General features: G+C 42.1%; 1 protein-coding gene across 16 annotated transcripts in view; it reads right to left on the bottom strand.

The window, feature by feature from the left end:
* The window catches only part of STAU2 (staufen double-stranded RNA binding protein 2), a 306,987-nt gene that overhangs the window by 48,956 nt on the left and 238,466 nt on the right, over window positions 1-19,565 (bottom strand). Inside the window, exon 14 of one of the 16 annotated variants that reach the window (XM_061439007.1) lies at window positions 8,556-8,651. The exons of the other annotated variants lie outside the window; for them this stretch is intronic. Coding sequence (XP_061294991.1) covers window positions 8,571-8,651 — 81 coding nt within the window. The 3' untranslated portion in view covers window positions 8,556-8,570. Of the gene's footprint in view, window positions 1-8,555; window positions 8,652-19,565 lie in introns of those variants that run through there. 16 annotated transcript variants of the gene reach the window in all.

The raw sequence follows: 19,565 nt of genomic DNA on the forward strand, positions 1-19,565 counted from the left end.
AGAGGGACCAGGCAGAGCCTTGTTTCAAGAGGCCACTCAATCTTCTAAGCTCACACCAAGTATAAGTTGGTTCTCAGAGTCTACATTTCCTCTCTGAATCCTCTCTGAATGAAGGTCCTTGGGGCTGCTCACTATCCTTTTGGAGGGTGACACCTACTCTCTATTCTCCCTCACTTTGAATATCATTTTTCAAGCTTTCTGGGAAACGCTGTTACACTTCTATGAAGAGACTCCAACTGCCAATCTTGAAATATTCTTTGAAACCAGTAACACCAGGTGCTCTGTTTAAGGCGGAAAGGAGGCAGCGCCATAGAATATACAATACGACATTTGTTCACAGGGAGAGCATTGGGCTTAAACACACACACACAATGGCAGCCTAAATAGCTCAATGTTTCTCTTGAAACACTCTAAGGGTTTCAGGAAATGCAAGGAAACTTTCAAAAACAGAGCATTTAAAAAAATGGAAACAGAAGAATCAAAGGAAACTTTAAAAAAGGGATCCAAGTTGAACAGGGCTTGTAATAACATGCTTAAAAGAGCGGAAGCTGGGAAGATGGATGGAGTTATATCATCAACCTGCAAATAAGAATGACCTCTTTCAGAATGAGAAAAGATCTACTCTTTGTAAGCAGTTTTAGAGGGGGTGGATTTGTTTTTGTGATATCATTTTAGGAAGATACAGCTCAAATGAGCTCACTGCCTGTTGGAGGATACTGCTGTTTTCTCAGTATAATTTATGTATGGAACCAGAGTCAATGGAAGAATAAACATCAACACAATGTTTTCTCCTGTTGCCAAGAAACTAATATTTCTTCTTGAATTTTTAGACAGTCTTGCTTTTCAAAGAGCAGAGACCTGCAGAGGAGGAAATTGAGGTGGTAGACAGCTGACCCCAGGCCCAGCCCACACACACTGATAGCCTGGGTCTGGTCTACTTCCCTGGTCACTCGGGCCGTGTGACCCAACAGTGCTGAGGTATCCTATCTGATGCTCAACAGTTTAAAGACGTGATAAACATTTCATATCTTTTTGGCAGCATGTTTTATGTTTTCCAGCACATGTGATCATATTTCACTAAGTATTTGATGGCAGTTTTAAAAACAGTTCCTTTATGGTATCCTAGAGTATCCCCGGGAGAAGGCAACGGCACCCTACTCCAGCACTGTTGCCCAGAAAATCCCATGGACGGAGGAGCCTGGTAGGCTGCAGTCCATGGGGTCGCTAAGAGCCGGACACGACCGAGCGACTTCACTTTCACTTTCCACTTTCATGCATTGGAGAAGGAAATGGCAACCCACTCCAGTGTTCTTGCCTGGAGAATCCCATGGACGGAGAAGCCTGGTAGGCTGCTGTCTATGGGGTCGCACAGAATCGGATACAACTGGAGCAACTTAGCAGCAGCAGCAGAGTATCTCCATCCTCCTTATTTACTTATTTCCACATTTACTAGGAATATATGAGACTAGAAAATGTTCAGAGCCTCCCAGATGGTGCAGTGGTAAAAAAAAATCCACCTGCCAATGCAGGAGATGTAACAGATATGGGTTTGATTCCTAGGTCAGGAAGATCCCCCAGAGTAGGAAATGGCAACCCACTCCAGTATTGTTGTCTGGGAAATCCCATGGACAGAGGAGCTTGGTGGGCTACAGTCCATGGGGTCGAAAAGAGTCAGATATGACTCAGTGACTGAGCAAACAGAAAATGTGTTAGACCCACCTTCTTTGTTAGTGGAGGTATTGGGGTGACTCATTTATTTTTTATTTCTTAATTATTTACACTAATTATCTCTTTTAAATAAAGCTTAGGTAGCTGCTGTCTATATTTTTTGAAGAAGGTGATTAACTTCTCTCTTTGCTTTCAAAGGACAATGGTTTAAAACTCTCCTTTTCCTAACCTTTCCCAGGCAAGATCACTTCGGACCTGTTCCAATTGATACTAAATGTGAATAGCTCCATATGTCTATCACAGCCTTGCTTAGTTGTCATGATTTAAATATACGTGTGCACACACACATATATATGTGTACATGTATTGCTTACTTATATCACAATGGAATTTGACACCCGTTATTCTTTGTTGCCTTTTGTGTCTTCATTGTTCTGAGTTTCTTATCCCTGAGTTTAAATGCAGTATATGTAACTGTGGGCTCCCCGGGTGGCTCAGCTGGTAAAGAATCCACCTGCAATGCAGGAGACCCCAGTTCCATTCCTGGGTCAGGAAGTTCTCTTGGAGAAGGGATAGGCTACCCACTCCAGTATTCTTGGGCTTCCCTGGTGGCTCAGACAGTAAAGAATCTGCCTGTGATGCAGGAGACCTGGGTTTGATCCCTGGCTTGGGAAGATCCCCTGGGGGAGGGCATGGCAACCCACTCCAGTATTCTTGCCTGGAGAATCCCCATGGACTGAGGAGCCTGGTGGGCTACAGTTCTTCGAGTCACAAAGAGTTGAACACCACTGAGCGCCTAAGCACAGCACAGCACATATGCTATGGTAGGATTATCCTCAAATGTTTTCATCTTTATTTTTTGACCAATTCAGCAAATGCTAGGGAAGTGCTTTTGCATTTTAGAAGAGCATACCTATAGATCTCACAGACCTGAATGGCCATTCCTAAATTACATTGCTTTAAACCAAAACACCATGGGGTTAATCTCATAGCTGTGCTTTATGCAGTTACTCAATCCTCTTTACTATTTTGTATGTTCTATTCATTTTAATGTGGCTTACAAATCGTGAGCTCTCCTTTCTTTACACTGTAGTTCTGAGTCTTAAAAAGAAATTATTTTCCCAGCTATTAGCTCCCCCATCTTTGTAATAAAATTCCTGTAGAGGAGAGGTGAAAGGGCTTGAACAACGCCTTCTACCCTCTGGCTTGTTAGAGAGGATGAAGGGTTTCTAAGCAGGATGAAAGCAATAATCCAGGAAGGAAGCCAGGAAGAAAAGGGGGTGGAGGGAAACCTAAGCCAGTGTCAGGAGGTCGGTAAATAGAAGAATGTGACACAGAAGAGCAGAAAAGAGAAGCCACTCAGATAAATCTCACTATCCATCCTTGAAGGCCTGTTTCAAAGTCTTCTTCTCCCTAGAGCCTTCCCTGCCTTCTTTACCCTCACACAGCCCCAACACTGGTGTCCCAGAACATTTTATCTGCATCTCCCTGACAGTCCTTGCCAATTGCGACTTTGGATTATAGGTACTTGTGTGATTTCCTATAAGCCCTCCATTAGTTCAAAACAATAAATGATTACTGAGCCCCACTTCCCTTGATACCAGTTGCTTTGCTAAATGCCAGAGGTCCAAAGATGATTGGGACATCACTGTTGCCTTCAGGAAGCTAACGGGGGACTTCCTTGGCGGTCCAGTGGCTCAGACTGTGCTCCCAGCATAGGGGAAAGTGAAAGTGTTAGTTGCTCAGCCGTGTCCAACTCTTTGTGACCCCATGGGCTGTAGCCCACCAGGCTCCTCTGTCCATGGAATTCTCCAGGCAAGAATACTGGGGTGGGTAGCCATTCCCTTCTCCAGGGAATTGTCCTGACCCAGGGATCGAACTCGTGTCTCCTGTCTTGCAGGCCGATTCTTTACCATCCAAGCCACCAGGGAAGCCCCGCAGTGTAAGGGGACCGAGTTCAATCCCTGGTCAGGGAACTAAATCCCAAATGCCACAACTAAGACCCAGTGCAGTCTCTGTTTATATACATATAATTCCCAGAATCAAAAGGAAACAACAACAAAAAAGAGGCTAATGGTGGCCCAGCCCTTGCCTAAACCACCAGTCCCATTCCCTGCTGGGACTCATCATCTTGTCTCTGTCATTTCTCTGTCAGTGCAGTATCCCTTGCCTGAAACACTCTTTTCTCCTTTTCCTTCTTCTGTCTGTCAAGGCTCATGTGCAAACTCCTCAGGAAGGTTTCTCTGAACTGCCAGGCTGGGTTCCCACATCATAGACACACTTCCCTTCAGCACTTCCCATAAATCAAAACTTTCTGTTTGCAAAACTATCTCCCCCAGTGGATTCAGGGTGGGACCCTTGCCTTCTTCCCTTTGATTTTCTAAGGTCAATGACTATGTCTGGTCCATGGTGTGTTTATGTGTGTGCATGTTAGTCACTCAGTTGTGTATGAATCTTCTGTGACCCCATGGACTGGGGCCCATCAGGCTCCTCTGTCCATGGGATCTCCCAGACAACAATACTGGAGTGGGTTGCCGTTTCCTTCTCCAGGGGATCTTCCTGACCCAGGGATTGAACCCATGTCTTCTGCATTGCAGGCAGATTCTTTACCACTGAGCCACCAGGGAATCCCAATAATTAATTAGCTCTCCTCATATGTCCCTCTAAGGTAAGGTGGGAAGCAAGGGACAGTGCTGTGGACTGTTGGTGTCCACCTATCCCCCCACACTGTGCCCAGATTCATCTGTTGAAGCCTGACCCCAAGGTGATGGTATCTGGAAATAAGGCCTTTGGGAGGTCATTAGGTCATGAGGGTAGAGGCCTCATGAATGGGATTAGTGCCCTTACAAGAAGGAACACCAGAGATCTCTTTCTCTCTGCCAAGTGAGGACCCAGCAAGAGAAACCAGGAAGAGGGCCCACCAGAACAGACCATGCTGGCACCCTGATCTTAGACTTCTCAGCCCCTCAAACTATGAGAAATATATTTGTTACTTAATCCATCTACTCGATGATATTTTGTGAAAGTAGCCCAAACTGACTAAGACAAATGGAGAGGATCAGTGGCCCAGCTCCAGATTTAAATGATGGCAGGGTTGGGAAAGGGGCTTCCCAGGTGGCATAAGTGGTAAAGAACCTGCCTGCCAATGCAAGAGACATGAGAGATGCAGGTTCGATCTGACTTGGGAAGATCCCCTGGAGGAGGGCGTGGCAACTCACTCCAGTATTCTTGCCACGGATAAAGGAGCCTGGAGGGCTACAGTCCATGGTGTTGCAAAGAGTTGGAGGTGGCTGCAATGCACGCATACACAGGGAGAGGCAAGAAGGCGTATCTTCTGCTCTAGTCACCAGACTGTTACCAGATTTGATATTAGAAAAAGGTGTGCCTGTTTCTTCTGTGTCATCTTAGAGAGTTTGGCTAGGAGACTGAGGAGAAGGATGGGGAGATACAAAGATTCTGGGACAGACATGGTAGGATCCTATTTGACAAAATGGGGAAGTAAGTGAAATGTTATTTTTGGTAATCTCTGGAGAAGACAGGTGGAGAGTGTTGCAAGGATTCTAACCATGTCAATTCAAAAAAGGAAAACAATGTGGGCCAAAGGAAAACAGGGTGAAAAGTAGATTAACCAGTGACTACTTCTGCTGGGCAATAACACACACATAAAAATATCCAGAGGGCAATTGAGAAAAATCATATTAAAGCTTGAGTTAAAGAAAAACTCTTTGCTTAGAGGACAAGGTGCAACCTGGGAAAAATGGGAAACAGCTGAACTGATTTATGAGTGACTATCTGTGACTTTTAAATGTGCAGATGTATTTTATTTTTACATAAGGGTGACAGACAGCACAGGGCAGTGGGAGGGGCCTGCTGGCCCCATTTTCATTCAGAAGCTCTGGTTTTAGGTCTCCCTCTTAAAACTCACAGGCTCTGTCACTTTGGGCAAGTCACGTAGCTTCTCTGAATTTTAGTTTCTTCTCAAGATGATATCATGCTGTATTTTATAGGGCTGTTGTGAGGACTGACTCTTCATTAAGAAGTTCAGAATTGTTTTGCAAATCACTACATTCAGGGTTGGATGAGGTTGTTGGTCAGTTTTCTCAAAAGGCAGACGCTCCTTTATGTCTTGATGGCAAATTTCAGTTACATGACCACCGCCAGGTGCAAGGAGTCTGGGAAAATGATAACCAGTCTTGTTTTTGAGGGTTTTTTCCTGTTTTTATTGTTACTGTTTGGTTTTTGTTTCTATAAAGAGAAGAATTTCAGGCAGAAAGGAATTCAGAAAGGTTTTTGGGTTCGTCAACCTTTGCCTCAAAACCCCCTACCCAGCTGTGACAGCACCTGCCTAAGTGGACAGCAGAATGGAATCATGGGACAAGAGCTAGGTCGTGGGCTTGGGATAATGAATCTAATTAAATAGTAAATTAAGAGTAATAGAGTCTGTGGGTGGAGAAGCCCATTAAGAGGAACTGCTGAAGGGCTGCCACCATGAGTTTCCAGGAATAACACGTAGGCATATTTCCAAGAAAACTGAGTAGGAGATCAAGCTGCCTCCTTTTAGAGTCTCTCTTTTTCATGGTTGGATGTCAGCATTTGCTTTTCACTTTTCACTTCTCCCTGCCATCTACCCCGAACCTGGATGGTTTTTAGTCCCTTAAATGCCATTTTGGGGTGGGCTCCATTTCCCAGGATTTTCTGTTTCTGTCTCTTTTCCTCAAGAACTCAATTATCTCATGTTTCATTTTCTCAGACTCTAATTCTTGTTATTGCCTCTGTGACTGAAAAAGAAAGGAAGGACAAGAGAGAGGGAGGAAGGGAAGGAGGAGGGAAGGAAGGGATAAAGAAAGAAAAGCCAAGCTGAGGTGGGTTAACCCTCTCTTCTTTACTTTTATTTACATTTTAATAGTAGCCATTAATGTCAGAATACAAAGTCCTGCAACAGGGAACAACGAGCATGATTTGGGGCATTACAGGATAGGACCAGTAGAAAGAAGATTTTCAGATTAGGGGACCTTGTCCTAACTTTGTCAGCTAACACATCCTCACATTGGTTAAACCAAAGACCAACACTGTTCACACCATCTGGAAACAGAGATGCTGGAAGGGAATGCAGAATGGACTTGCCTCTAGTCAGAGTGTGGGGTAATAGTGTACTAGAGTGTACACACAGGGTGGTGGTGTACTAGAACTGGGTGGGGAGGGCAGATCTGTCCAAACATGAGAAGGAAAACTGATGTGCTAAGGAGGGATGACACAGGGTTGAAAATGAAACTTCATAAAAAGCTACACAATTGCATAACACCCAATCAAAATACTCCTTGCTGTTAATGGGACTATTAGCATGGAGATAAAACTGTGAGTTATACATGATAACCAAGGAGGGGAGGGGTGGGTAGAGGGAGAATACGATTAGGGAAGGAAACAGTGAAGATAAAAGTTGGCCTCATATTAAAACATACCCCAGGCAAAATGAAGGTGACTTTAGTATGCTTATTCTTCAATAGAATGAATTTCTTTTCCTATGTGTTTAGCTATAGGTGGGTACTATTAGAAAACCATCAATAAAAGAATAGGGAACTCTGCTCAATGTTATATGGCAGCCTGAATAGGAGGGGAGTCTGGGGGAGAATGGATACATGTATATGTATGGCTGAGTCCCTTTGCTGTCCCTGAAACCATCACAACATTGTTAACTGACTAGACTCCAATATAAAATTTTTAAACAGTGTTTTAAAAAAAGAATATATACAGATAAATTAGGGATTACTGACTTTACCAAAAGAATTCTCTTAAATTTTCCTAAGTGCCATTTAAAATACTACACAGGTTATCAAAGTTCTTTTTTAATGTATAGTATAGCTTTTAAGAATTCTATTTCATAAGGTAATTCCATGTAATAGAGAGTTAAAGGTTTCCATCAATTTAGTTCAGCATAGAAAAAAAAGAAGAAACATACACTGCTAACAGAGAAAGGAGATAGAAAAATGCAACCCACCTTGAGCTGTAATGAGGGGTCATTTTATATGCTATGCCAGTAAGCTCTTGTTTCACCAAGAAGAATTCATTAAGTAGAAAGAAAGTCAATAAAAATGAGCTTTATTAAAAAAGAACTGATATAATTAAAGGTATTGGTGAAAACGAGCCCAGTTATGAAGGGGAAATGACTCAGCTGCATGTTTAAGAAATGAAACAATGTTCCATAGAATCTTCTCCCAGTTTAAGTTATTTCGGAAACAGAAAAAAATGATACTCTACATAATTTGTAATAGCCAAGGTGAATGCCAGCATGATGGAGGGGGAAGTGCTTCCATAAAACTGTCACTCTTCAAACAGTAGTGAATTATAGTATTGACAGTGCTCGAAGCCCAAGAAATCTGTTCACGGGGGAGGTAAGAAAGCACACCCCCCCCAACTTCTGGCGGCTTAACATGGGTAACGGAGATGTTCCTTAATACCGTGCTGCATGTTATAATCTAAATGAGAACACTGGGTTTCTGGAATACATAAAGATGCAGACTGGGAAAAATAGGTTTAAGACTCTCTGAAAATCCCAGATCAGATGATATTTCTGCAGAAGCAAATGTATGGGCTAGTCAAATGGAAGAGCACACACATACCACCCAAGAGCAGCAGAGTGGCCACACCATAGTTTCTGAAAAGCATCATCTCATCCAAGTTTACATGGTCTTAGTGACATGGCTGAACATAGAGCAAAAATCCACACGAGAAGAAAATGGCAACCCACTCCAGTGTTCTTGCCTGGAGAATCCCAGGGACGGAGGAGCATGGTGGGCTGCGTCTATGGGGTCGCACAGAGTCGGACATGACTGAAGCGACTTAGCAGCAGCTGCAGCAGCAAGACCAAGTCACATGTATGCTGGGCATTTTTGCAGACCTGAGATTCAGGGATCTGCAAAGACGCCAGAAGACCCCAGGGAGTGACTAGCACCCTCTCTCCCTGGGGGCCTGGGGCTTAATGCTGTCTTGTGATCTGAACACGACCTGGGAGACAGAGAAACAGCTGGAGGCCTGGATTTGCCAGCAATGCCATATGACAGGTCTAACACCTTCTAATATAACACCACCAAAAGGATAAAGTGCTTACTGGCTACAAAGCACTAGAAAGGTTAGTGCAGTGTTTGACTTACTGGCTGCCTTACCCACACGTCGAGGGGGACATAACAGGGGTATTGTGAGAAGAAGGGAGATGGAAAAAGTTGGGAAATTTCCAGTTACAAAAATAATCAGTTCAGTTCAGTTGCTCAGTCGTGTCCGACTCTTTGCGACCCCATGGGCTGTAGCACGCCAGGCCTCCCTGTCCATCACCAACTCCTGCAGTTTACTCAAACTCATGTCCATTGAATTGGTGATGCCATCCAACCATCTCATCCTCTGTCATCCCCTTCTCCTCCCACCTTTGATCTTTCCCAGCATCAGGGTCTTTTCAAATGGGTCAGCTCTTCGCACCAGGTGGCCAAAGTATTGGAGTTTCAGCTTCAACATTTACAAATGGATGGCACTTACCAAATTGGAATAGAACGTTTTCATATGCTCTGTGACCCACACAGTCTTTGCTGTCTACCCCCAGAGAGTCCTAAGACAATCAAATGAAATATTGTCTACAAGAATGATTTCACAACTATAAATCCCTTAGAATTTATGGTGGTATGCAGTCTAAATGGTTAAAAACACAAACCCCAAAATACCTCAAGAAGCTTGAAGAGGAGTATCTGAAAATGGTTAGGCCTTCATCGTGTCCCTAGAGTTTGCAGGCATTTTTCTCTTGAAATGCTTGACAGTGCACATCAGAACTGCATAGTTTGGGGCAGTAAAAGGCAGATGGTCTAACACAGTAAAAATAAAATTTGGGTGAACAACTTGGGGGATGGGTTAGTTCATGATCTAATTACTGTCATCTTGCCATGATGTGTAAGGGAAAGACATTAGAAAAAGTTTTGATGAATCTGAAACTTTAAGTAGGTTTACCTTACCTAAAACTTTTTATACCCACAAATCACTGCTCTGTTAACAAACAGAAACTGTCATGTTCTATCTCTAAGCATTGCTTAGGATGGAGTGCTCTTCAACTTTGCTCTGTTTGTCACTCCTTAGGCACAGGAGGTATGTCCCGTTTACCTCCCATCTTAATGGGTGTGTCTATCCGGGAGAGAGGAGAAGAAAGTAGGCTGCATTGAACAAAAATTAATTTATGCCTTTTGATGTATTATAAAGCTAATTTCTACCCAATATTCCAACAGATCAACAGTCCATATGCCAACATATCACAGAAGGCTACATTTAAAAATGGATCAATCTCCCCAGTAGAAGTGGGCATGTATGGTCTCCATATCCTCTGAGCTACCAGGGAAGCCCAAAGATATAGAAGAATATATATAACAATATTCATAATAGCCAAAAATGGAAAAAGATAAGCTGTGGGTAGTCCAGTCATGGGATAGTAAACAGCAATGACAGTGAATGACCTCCAACTAACACCCAACAGTATACAGAAATATAAAATTGAGTGAAAGAAATCACATAAGAGCATTTACAGCAAGACTCCATTTATGCAAGGCACAAAGAGAGGCACAACTAAATGATGCTGGGACTTTTGGGGGTGGGGGTGTGACTGAAAAGGGGCACAGTGGGGGTTTCTGGGTGCCTGTGTATTTTTTGATCAGGCTACTGGTTAAATAGACGTGTTCAATGATTGAAAATATATTAAGTGTATACTTACAGACTTTTCCCTGTGGTATATTTTATTTTAGAAAGATGTTTTTTTAAAAGTGGAGTGGCCTCTAAGTTGACGGGATTCAATTAGATTTGTTCTAGCCAGTACTCTGATACCACCTGTTTCCAAACTTTCCAGTTCCCATGGATCAGGAAGCAATAGATCAACAGAAATTTGATTGTTTTCTAAGGCTTAAAGTTGAGACAGAATCTATAAATAAGGGTTTTTACTTCTACTATAAATCATGGATTCAGTAAATGCATCTGTAAATTCAATGGATCTACAAATAGGTACTCTGAATTCAGTGGGTGCTATTTTGGTTATCTGGATTTTGTTCTATTTTTGAGATGTCTTAAAAACCTTGGAGATGCCATATCCTCTGTATGACTGAAATCTAAACTATCTACTGAATTTATTTAAATTGACAAAGGATTTTTCCACTGACATATGATCAGGGTCTCACTTAATGCTAATTTGGAATCATAGAAGATGTTTTTGAAAATGATCATGTTATGATTTTTAACCCCCTCAGTTTATAAATCAAGAACCTGAGACTCAGGCTAAATGATATGCCCATGGCCAGACAGATATTCAAACGCAGAATATGGACTAGAATTCAGGTTCTCTAACTAGTAGACCAATTTATGTTCATTCTAGCTTTCTGGCTTCTATTTTACTGTTGATTCACAGATTCATGAACAACTAAAAAGAGATGGTATGAAATGAAGTTATAATGGGCCAACACTAAAATTTTAATTTATTGGGATATTTACACACTCCAAAGATCAAGTCCAAGAAAGTTATGTGACCCTAAGTGATTACTGATTTTTAGAAACTAGCTAATATCAGTTAAGGAACTCATATATTAATACTATCTTTTTGAAAAATACTTTCATATTGGAAATTATTGTTATCAATGGGAGCTGTGGTGGCTATTTCATTTTCTTGTTCAAGAACACACATTATCACATATTATCAAAATGTCCTCACATCAGCCAGAACAAAATTTATCAGACTCTTCTACATACATCTGAAGACATATATTTAGATGGATTTGATGTTATCTCTAACTTCTTAGCTTCGGGCCATGGGTCCTGCAGATGTTTTCAATTTTTGAAAATACATCAAGTGTACACTTACACACACTTGGCCTATGGCCTATTTTTACTTTACAGTGGCCTTTCAAGGACTGTTTACCTGCTGTGGGTCCTTACTATTTGTAAATGGTGATAATTATCTGAAGTTAAAACCATTTACGGTGTTCATTCCATTTCCCTGGATGCTTTCGACTCTGACTCACTGACTGTACCGAAAAGTACTTTCCTTATTTTTGAACCAATATACTTTCTGGCTTTGTATTATGGGTAATGTATTGTGACTTGGCATTGTGACTCTTATTCAGATTAAAAATATAAGTTTTCTTGACCATGGCTGTGTAATATCTATAGTCGGATTTAGTACACGCTCAATAATAGGAATCGCTAGATAAGACTAGGTTAAAAGAAACCATCACACGAATGAATTGACAACATAACATTTGGTGACAGACGTTAGGATATGAATGTATTCTCAGGCTGAGGCTCTTGGATGAATGGGTATAAACTGCACTTTCCTCTCACTGCCTGAAAAAATGGTAACCTCTCTCATGGTACTTATGGTACTTGTACCCATGGATGGACTCCTTGGCCCACATGCTCAGGGGACATAAAGAGACAAATGCTCACAAGTGGCTTCTAAGTACTGTAGAAATCCAAGCATAGAGGTAATATTAATTATATACCTAGTCCTCAATAACAGTTGGGAGTGGGCATGATATAACATCAACACATCCATCAAAGACTTCATGAACAACTATTCTGTCAGTTGGAGTTTAAATGAGATAAGCCGTGTGAAGGGTTTAGCATAGTTCTGGTCTGTGATTAACACTTTATAAATGTTATCAGGGTGGAGTTCCCTGGTGGTCCAATGGTTAAGAATCTGCCTGCCAATGCAGGGGGCACCTGTTAGATCCCTGATCCGGGAAGATCCCACATACGATCTTCCAGAAGGACAACTAAGCCTGTGCTCCACAACTACTGAGCCCGCACTCTAGAGCCCGTGCTCCACAACAAGAGAAGCTGCTGCAAAGAGAAGCCCACACGCCGCAACTAGAACGCAGCTCCCGCCTGCCGCACCTAGAGAGAAGCCCATGCAGCAACGAAGACCCAGCTCAGCCAAAAATAAAATTTAATTAAGTTTTTAAGGTGTTATCAGGGTGACACGTACCGAAGGAAGCGACTCTGAAGCCGGTATGGGAAGGAGGGAAAGACTTAACCAGGCAGACACAGGTAGAGGAAGCAGAGAGTCGTCAAAGGCAAAAAGAGGCTGGCAGCCCTCTGGGACGGTCAGGGGTCCGGCAAAGCTGAGACATCAAGTGGCAGGACCAAGGGCCGGGGTTACAGAGGTGAGCAGGTGGCAGAGTACGAAGAGCCCCATCGTTCTCGTTAGAGAGGTTGGTTTTTATCCTTTGTGCAGTAAGAATCACAAAAAGCAGTGCCTTCCACACCATAGGGTCTCATCTATTAGTTAGCTCCAAAATCATTTTCATGGATTTCAACCAGCATTACTTTTATAACAAAAGAGATCAAAGCAGAATGAGATAGGACAGAATAAAAGACATAAAACTTGTTTATATACTTGTGTGTGTATTGGGTTATGATGTTAAATTTACTTCTTATTGTAAGCTGCAGACTCAAAGATTAAAGGCCACTTCTTTGAAGGATTTAAGTGGACAAATGATACAAACAGCCTTGCACTTTGGAAAATCAATTTGGCTGCCACATAGAAAGGACTGGAAGGGAAGAGGCGTGAGAACAGTAAGATCAGTTGCCACAGCCAGGCTACACGCGGTGACAGTATTACCTGAGGGTGGAACTCGTGAGGATGAACGGACCTTCTGTAGATGGGTATCAGGCTGCTGAGCGGGCCGGAGGGAGGAGGGGAAGGTGTTATCAGTGCAACCTGGGTTGCACAAGCTTCTACCTTGGGCGGCTGGTTGAGCAACCGGATGAGTGTTGCTTCTCTTCTCTGGGGCAAGAAACATTAGTGCCAAAGTGGTTTTGAAGGCACGAGAAAATGATTAGGTCAGGACATGCCGAGGCGCAACGTTGAAAATATGAAGAACACAATTTAGATAACGTGACAGAAGAACTTCTAGAAACCAATCATTATCAAGTGTCTGTCTGATGCTAAAAGTTAGCACAGATATTGATATTAATGTCAGAAATACAAGTATATGCGTGTGTGTATTTGCAGTAAGGAGAGTACATAAGGGATTTGCAAGTGTTCAGACATTAGGAACAAGTAGAAAAAAGACACTTTCTAAAGTAAATGCAATTAAGACTCCTAAAATAGCCAGTGGGAATTTTTTATAATGTGCAGGGAGGTCATGTGGTGCTCTGTGACAACCTAGAGGGGTGGAATGGAGAGGGAGATGGGAGGGAGGTTCAAAACGGAGAGGTCGTATGTATGTATACCTGTGACTGGTTCCTATTGATGTATGGCAGAAACCAACACAACATTGTAAAGCAATTATCCTCCAATTAAAAATACATTTTAAAAAAGACTCATTAATAGAATAAGGTTAATGATTACGGACAATGCAGATAAAAGCACACATAGCACCTGACGCACAGTAGATGCTCCAGCATCTGTTAGTTTTTCTTTCCCTCTGCTTTCTTATATTTTGTCAACAGGTCTCAAGATATAGCAAGATTTGAACTATTTACGTGAGTATATTTCAAATAATCTGATAATTAGATTTAACAAATGATGGTTTCATTCACAAAACTGATCATGTGTTTTATTTTACAAGGGCTACCAAGAAGTTAATGAGCAAAACCATGATGTACCTCCAGTAAGTATACAGAAACTCATCATGGGCATTTTGTATATTTCAGTTCAGTTCAGTTCAGGCCCTCAGTTGTGTCCGACTCTTTGTGACCCCATGAATTGCAGCATGCCAGGCCTCCCTGTCCATCACCAACTCCCGGAGTTCACTCAAACTCATGTCCATTGAGTCGGTGATGCCATCCAGCCTTCTCATCCTCTGTCATTCCCTTCTCCTCCTGCCCCCAATCCCTCCCAGCATCAGAGTCTTTTCCAATGAGTCAACTCTTCGCATGAGGTGGCCAAAGTACTGGAGTTTCAGCTTTAGCATCATTCCTTCCAAAGAACACCCAGGGCTGATCTCCTTTAGAATGTACTGGTTGGATCTCCTTGCAGTCCATAGGACTCTCAAGAGTCTTCTCCAACACCACAGTTCAAAAGCATCAATTCTTCAGTGCTCAGCTTTCTTCACAGTCCAACTCTTACATCCATACGTGACTACTGGAAAAACCATAGCCTTGACTAGACGGACCTTTGTTGGCAAAGTAATGTCTCTGCTTTTGAATATGCTATCTAGGTTGGTCATAACTTTCCTTCCAAGGAGTAAGCGTCTTTTAATTTCATGGCTGCAATCACCATCTGCAGTGATTTTGGAGCCCAGAAAAATAAAGTCAGCCACTGTTTCCACTGTTTCCCCATCTATTTTCCATGAAGTGATGGGACAAGATGTCATGATCTTTGTTTTCTGAATGTTGAGCTTTAAGCCAACTTTTTCACTCTCCTCTTTCACTTGCATCAAGAAGCTTTTTAGTTCCTCTTTACTTTCTGCCATAAGGGTGGGGTCATCTGCATATCTGAGGTTATTGATATTTCTCCCGGCAATCTTGATTCCACCTTGTGCTTCCTCCAGCCCTGTGTTTCTCATGATGTACTCTGCATATAAGTTAAATAAGCAGGGTGACAATATACAGCCTAGACATACTCCTTTTCCTATTTGGAACCAGTATGTGTTCCATGTACAGTTCTAACTGTTGCTTCCTGACCTGCATATAGGTTTCTCAAGAGGCAGGTCAGGTGGTCTGGTATTCCCATCTCTTTCAGAATTTTATTTCACCTCAGTCTTATTTTTAGGGCTTTTCCTCAATTCCTCCACTTACACAATATCATTGAGAAGTTTTTAAAGTCACTTTAACTCTTTTTTTGAAACAAGTCAAAGCCCAAATGGATAAATGGCCCAAATTCATGGATGGCTGCATGTTTGATGATTAATTATTAATCAAAGGTGTATGAGCTTGAGTAGCTGAATTAGTTCACTGAGTCTTGGATCTTTCTTCTTCTAAAAATACATACAGAACTAGGTAGACTAGTATAATGAGTCCCTATGAATCCACATGCTAGCTTCAACAATTGTCAACTTATGGCCAATCTTGTTTCATCTAAACCCTCATCCACTTCCCAAATTCCTGGATTAATTTAAAGAAAATCTCAACCACTGTATCATTGCATTAATAAATGTTTTAGTATGAATTTCCAAAAGATAAGGACTATTTAACAACATAACCATAACACCATTATTACATCTAAAAACAGTTAACAATTACTCCTTAATGCCATCAAACACTAGCCAGTGTTCAAGTTTTCCCCCAAATTGTTTCTTAAACTTTTTTTTAACAAATTGAATTTTAGACACAGATTATTTCTGGATCAACTTTTAAAACAGTTCCTTGATAAGTTATATTGGACAATTTTTTTTTTTAGTTTCTTTTGGCAGCACCATGTGGCATGTGACACCATAGCTTCCTGCTCAGGGATCAAACCCGTACCCCCTGCACCGAAAGGCAGAATCCTAACCACTGGGCCACCAGGGAACTCACAGTTCCTCAGTAAGTTCAGCTTAGGATCAGGAAGGGAAACTTACAAAGGAACCTTCTCTTCCTGGCCTGTAGCTGGATTCCTCCAGCTCTTCCTTAAACTTGTTTTTCTCTTCCTGTAGTCCTCCCATCTGCTCATGTTCTTTGTGTACAACTTGAGTTCACGAGTGCATATGCACACATGCACACACACACAATGGAAGAAGCTTTGAAACTTACTGAAACTTTTTTTTACATAAAAACAATGATATAAAACTGAAAATTGTAATATAACAGAGAAACAGGCAAAGCAAGTCCTTAAGAACACTGTTAAGAATTATGAAATGTATAACAATTATCAAATCTTTGAGCAGCCTATTTTTTAACCCTGATATATATAAATACTATTCACATATATATATGTATGTATATATATCTACAGGCATCCCAGGTGGCACTAGTGGTAAAGAACTTGCCTGCCAACGCAGTAGACGCAAGAGACATGGGTTCAATCCCTGGGTAGGGAAGATTCCCTAGAGAAGGGCACGGAGAACCCCATGGACACACCAATATTCCTGCCTGGAGAACCCCATGGACAGAGCAGCCTGGCAGGCTGCAGTCCACAGAGCCACATAGAGTTGGGCATGACGAAGTGACAGCATGCACGCACATGCATATGTATCTACATACATATGTAGGTATTTATGTATGTGTGTGGGGGCCAAAAAAGAACACTTTACTGTGAATATTCAAAGTAAAATACCCCAAAGTTTCTGAAAAATTTTATCTCCCTTTCAAAATATCTCTAGGAATACAGACATACTGAAGTGAATGGCTTTAGGGGAATGAAAAAAAGAGCACACAAATGTCTTTCCTTCCACTGGCTCTGGTCAGCCTCTGTACTGGTTTCTCTCACTCCCGTCTTTCCTCCATGCCACCCAACACATAGATGCTGACAGAGCTAGTTTTCTAAAACCCAGATCGAACACATCATTCTTGAAATCATCCATTGCTAATGACTGTCTATAAAACCAAGTTCAAATTTCTGTACGTGGGAGTCCATGGTTATTACAATCCACTCCCAGCCTGCTTTTGCAACCTGGTACCCCACCTTGTGTTCCCACACAAGTCCCTCTGTGTGTGGCAATCATTCCACGCCCTTGGTCTTCACACCTCGGTGTTGTTCCCTTTGCCCCAAATACAATATTTACTATTTATTCAGCAGGTAATAAATATGATCTTGCAATGAAGTTAGGCATAAGGCATGATCACTGCTCTCAAGGAGCTCACAACCTGATGGGAAACCCAGATAAGTGAATAAATTTCAATAGAAATGTGATGAGTATAGACGTATTAATATGTATAGTAGGTTGGGTGGTGACATAAAGAAGGGAGGACTTAATTGTGTTACGGATATGAGACTCTTTAGTCAGCATGGAGAAATACAACACACACACAAACACATGGAGAAAGGAGGTCCAACCTATGCTTTAAGCACCTCCAAAATTAGGGATGGAGAAATGACATGTGGCCACGGGATGGCTATATTCAAGAGTTTCATCTAAAAGCGTTCACAGTTTATTACAGGTAAGGCTGAGGACAGATTGTAATCACAAACTCAAATATAACTGCTTTACTTTAAGAAGTCTTTGTTACTAAATAAACACAAAATCTGTGGGAACCAAAGTGGAAGTGGAGGATAGCAAAGGGAGGCCAAGCATTGTGACCTACACACGGAGAGACTCAAGCAATTTCTTCCAGTAGAGTACCACACATGCTAAAATACAGACTCACGATTCTTGTAGTTCAATGTGACACTGAGAAGTAAAGCTTCTATTGTAAATTTGAGTTCGCCATACTTATTTGCTAGCTTCCCAGGTGGCGCTAGTGGTAAAGAATCCACCTGCCAAGGCAGGAGATGTAAGAGACGTGGGTTCGATCCTTGGGTGGGGAAGATCCCCTGGAGTAGGGTGTGGCAACCCACTCCAGTATTCTTGCCTGGAGAATCCCTTGGACAGAGGGGCCTGGTGGGCTACAGTCCGTGGGGTCGCAAAGAGTCAGGCACGACTGAAGCAACTTAGCACACACACACAGCACACAAACATGCTTAATGCTATATTCACTCTGATGTTATTTAAATACTTAAAAACAATATTTTTAAAAATTCTTAGGAAGATTATAAAACAAAGAGTGCATATATACAAATTCATTTTTTAAAAAGTCAACAAGCATCCATGTACCTAACTCCCAGGTTAAGAAATAGAACATGACTGGGATCTTGAAAGCCCGAAGAACCTCCCTCCCCCATTGCCTCCCATTCCTTTCCTATGAGTGGTGACCATTATCTTGTTTTTTGTGCTAATCATTCCTTTGGTTTTTATTCTAACTTTACCATCTATAGCCTACTGCCTAAACAAGCCTTGGGTTTAGTGTAGGAAAACACACAGCAAGCACGGACCTAACAGTCTAAGGAAACTCAAGCAATATTGCTGTTGCTAGATGGAGAAGGCAACGGCAACCCACTCCAGTACTCTTGCCTAGAAAATCCCACGGACAGAGGAACCCAGTAGGCTGCAGTCCATGGGGTCTCTAAGAGTCGGGCACAACTGAGCGACTTCACTTTTACTTTCATGCATTGGAGAAGGAAATGGCAACCCACTCCAGTGTTCTTGCCTGGAGAATCCCAGGGGCAGGGGAGCCTGGTGGGCTGCCGTCTATGGGGTCGCACAGAGTTGGACACGACTGAAGCGACTTAGCAGCAGCAGCAGCAGGTGGAAGGCCAGGAGAAGAGGGACTCAATGGGAGCCTATCCTGGCTTCAGGTTCTTTGAGGATTTTCAAGAGCCTCTGCTTGAGGCGCTTAACCAACGGACCACCAGGAAAGCCCTCAGGAAGCTTTTTGAGAAAGAGAGCACAAGAGGTAAATATTTTGAGATTTTGCAGGTCTGAAACTATATTTGATTCACTCATTATTGATGAATAGTTTGGGTGGGTAGAGAATCTAGTTGGTGGCTATTTTCCTTAAGAACTCTGATGGTTTTGTTCCAGTGTCATCTTCCTACATTGCTTTTGAGAAGCCCAGAGCTGTTATGATTCCCGAGCCTTTACATGTAAGCTCTAGAAGTTCGTAGCTCTTCTCCTTGTTCTTGATGTTGTGAAGTTTCACAATGATATGCTTTCATGGGGAGCGATTTTCACCCATTTCATGATATACTCTGTTCTTTTTTAATATGGAAACTCACGTTTTTCTCTTCTCTGTACTCTATTTTCTGAGACCCATAATATTTGGACATTTTTGTTTCCCTACACCTATTTTGCATCTCTTTATCTTTTTGTCTTGCTTTTTCACAATGTTTCTCAACTTTATTTTCTAATCCTCCTGCTGCTGCTGCTGCTAAGTTGCTTCAGTCGTGTCCGACTCTGCGACCCCATAGATGGCAGCCCACCAGG

Source organism: Bos javanicus, chromosome 14 (assembly GCF_032452875.1).
Source record: "Bos javanicus breed banteng chromosome 14, ARS-OSU_banteng_1.0, whole genome shotgun sequence".
Lineage (NCBI taxonomy): Eukaryota > Metazoa > Chordata > Mammalia > Artiodactyla > Bovidae > Bos > Bos javanicus.